Source organism: Charadrius vociferus, unplaced genomic scaffold (genome assembly GCF_000708025.1).
Source record: "Charadrius vociferus isolate BGI_N301 unplaced genomic scaffold, ASM70802v2 scaffold298, whole genome shotgun sequence".
Classification (NCBI taxonomy): Eukaryota; Metazoa; Chordata; class Aves; order Charadriiformes; family Charadriidae; genus Charadrius; species Charadrius vociferus.
Genome location: NW_009649936.1, coordinates 965,926 through 968,539, shown reverse-complemented (window position 1 = coordinate 968,539; position 2,614 = coordinate 965,926). Strand labels below are relative to the sequence as shown.

At 42.7% G+C, this 2,614-nt stretch overlaps 1 protein-coding gene across 1 annotated transcript in view; it reads right to left on the bottom strand.

Moving 5' to 3' along the window:
• The window catches only part of LOC104292004 (carbonyl reductase [NADPH] 1-like), a 6,579-nt gene extending 4,175 nt beyond the window's left edge, over window positions 1–2,404 (bottom strand). Inside the window, exon 1 of the mRNA XM_009891315.1 lies at window positions 2,091–2,404. Coding sequence (XP_009889617.1) covers window positions 2,091–2,376 — 286 coding nt within the window. The 5' untranslated portion in view covers window positions 2,377–2,404. The remainder of the gene's footprint in view (window positions 1–2,090) is intronic.
• Between the last annotated feature and the right edge of the window lie 210 nt (window positions 2,405–2,614).

Genomic DNA, 2,614 nt, shown 5'->3' with positions numbered 1-2,614 from the left:
TCCCTGCACTCCAAAACCCACTCATCTGTCCAACAAGATATATTACTTGTAACATCTGATAGATACACACTCCTTTTATTTAATAAGCATTACTAGAACAAGTGTTCTCACAGAGCTCATCCATAAGGCAACCCATGGGTACATAATCATTTCATACATGAATGGTTTTTGCTGGACTAAGGACTTTGATGGACTATCAGTAGTGCAGCACAAAAACTGAACAATAAATTAAATTGAATGGTAAATCTAATCTTTGACAGACAGCAGTGACACAGTACTACAATAAAGAAAGGCAAGCATAAATCTGCGATGGTTGCAGTAACCTGGTGAGGCAAGAAGCAAGCTTGGGTAGACATGTCAATCTCGGAAGCAAGAATTAAAGCCAGAACATGAGATAAGCATCACAGCAAGTTCTTGCACAGGTGTTAAACCCTGCAGCCTCTGTGCTAGATATTACACAAGTTATAACCAGTTCCTCTATCACATTTCTTAATGGTATGACTTACTGCTGACTCACAGTAAGTTGTCAGCTTGAAGAAAGTCTAGGCTAAACATCTGGAAGCAACTTCTGTATAAAAAAAATAAATGGAATTATGGTGTAGTAAAGGATGTTAACAGGAACTCCACTGGTCACACTATTTTACCTATTTATCTGTTCAGTGCCTCCACGATAATAAATCTAAGATCTCTCATAGATGAGCTCTAGTAAATCTTGCTGCAGCAATTTGAAGAGCTTTTATTTCACCTGTCCAGGTACCCACCTTGATGGAGGCTACAGCTGCTGCCCAGTCAGTAACAGGAAACACACAGTGCACTTCAATTGCTGTAGCTGCAGCCCAGTCTTGTGCTAACTCACTGTCACTAGTAGGTTAAACTAAAGCCCCAATTATGAATTGAAGAAATACAGGTCTGAGCACCTTCAGGCTTTATAAATGATAAGCATGGAGAGAGATACAATTTTAACTGTTACTGTAAGGTTTTAACACCTCTCTATCTTGAGCATATCCTGAAGCTCAATTATATTAAGAGTTGCCTTCTATTAAGCTGATTTTGAACACAAGCAATCTTCCTGCAAAGTACCATGCAAAATATACAGTGACCTGACTTCAGAACACCATTGCTGCACTCCCACTACATGAGAAGCTCCACCTTCAGCATCAGGTGATGTTTGATCCATACTACCTCACAGGCCTCATTAACTCATGCCGTGAGCAGAGGAGTCAGCACAATGCTGTGCTTGCACAGTTACGTGTCCTAACTAGAAATCAGGCAAAGAGATTAAAATAAACCCATGCCCCTCCCTCCCACCCCCCCCAAATATGGAAAGAACAAGTTTGTACCGACAGGGAAATGACCTAGTAGTCATGCTCGTGATTTGTTATATCTGGAGCTAACATGATTTGCAATTTGTTTATAAAAACACCTACAAGAAGAATGCACTCTTCTACCTTACAATTGCTGTCTTCCTCACCTTCCCTGCCTTCCTGTCCACTAGAAGATGAAAGGGTTAAATTCTTGCTCAGCACAGCAAGATTTAGGTTAACTGTTCTACAGATAACTGAATGGCCTGAGAAAGTTAAAGATGAACAAAGGTAACAAAATCACCCAGGGCCAAAGGTTCTTTTTTATCAACTGGAATCCTTGATCAGGTAACACACAGAACAAAGTATGGGGCTTGTCCAGGAGAGAAAACACAGATCCCCAAGGAACATGGCTGATATTAACACAGATGATGGGCTCCCATGGGCCTGGTGAAACTCATGGGCACTGAGGCAATAAACCCAACTCTGCTCACGTGCACTGTGTGCCTGAAGTATTTTCATGTTCTGAATGTGATGCAAATGCAATACTCCAGGGAAGTGTCTTTACATGCACAGTTAGCCCAACAGATGCCAGAGGAAAAGCCTTTTCACATTGCCCTCTCATCATGCTTAAGAAGGTAGGCAGCTTGCCCATCCAAAAAAGCAGCATGCCGTTAGCACAGAAGTCCTGTACAAGAAGCTTTGTAAAATCCTTGATGCATCTTCACACATACCTTCTCCACATAGCTTTGTAGCACACAGTACTATCCCAGTCAGTCTGCTTCCTACCTTTGAAAGCAATCCCTGCATTGTTAACCAGCACATTCAGCCCTCCGTATTTCTCCTTTAGGAAGTCACGGAGAGCTCTGATGCTCTGCAGGTCATCGATATCCAGCTGATGGAAGAGCGCACGCAGTCCCTCCTCCTGGAGCTTTGCCACTGCCTCCTGGCCACGGCCAGGGTCTCGGGCTGTCAGGTACACATCCCCTGGGAACTGCTTGCATAGAGCCCGCACAATTGCAAATCCGATCCCTTTGTTGGACCCGGTCACCACAGCCACTGGCACATTGGACATCGTCCTGTCTGTATGTATGCGAAAGTGACAGTAACTGCGAACAGCAAAGAAGAAAATGTCACACTTGGAATGACGAAGATGGCTATCTGAAAATGGATTAAAGTGTCTTCTCTTTAAAAATCTTACTTAGAATTCCACTCTGAATTACGTAAAACTTTAGAGTGCACACTAACTGTAACTTACTAAAGTACTTGCAGAGAAATACAGGTTTGGTGTTCATGCTTTGAAGAAAGCCCAA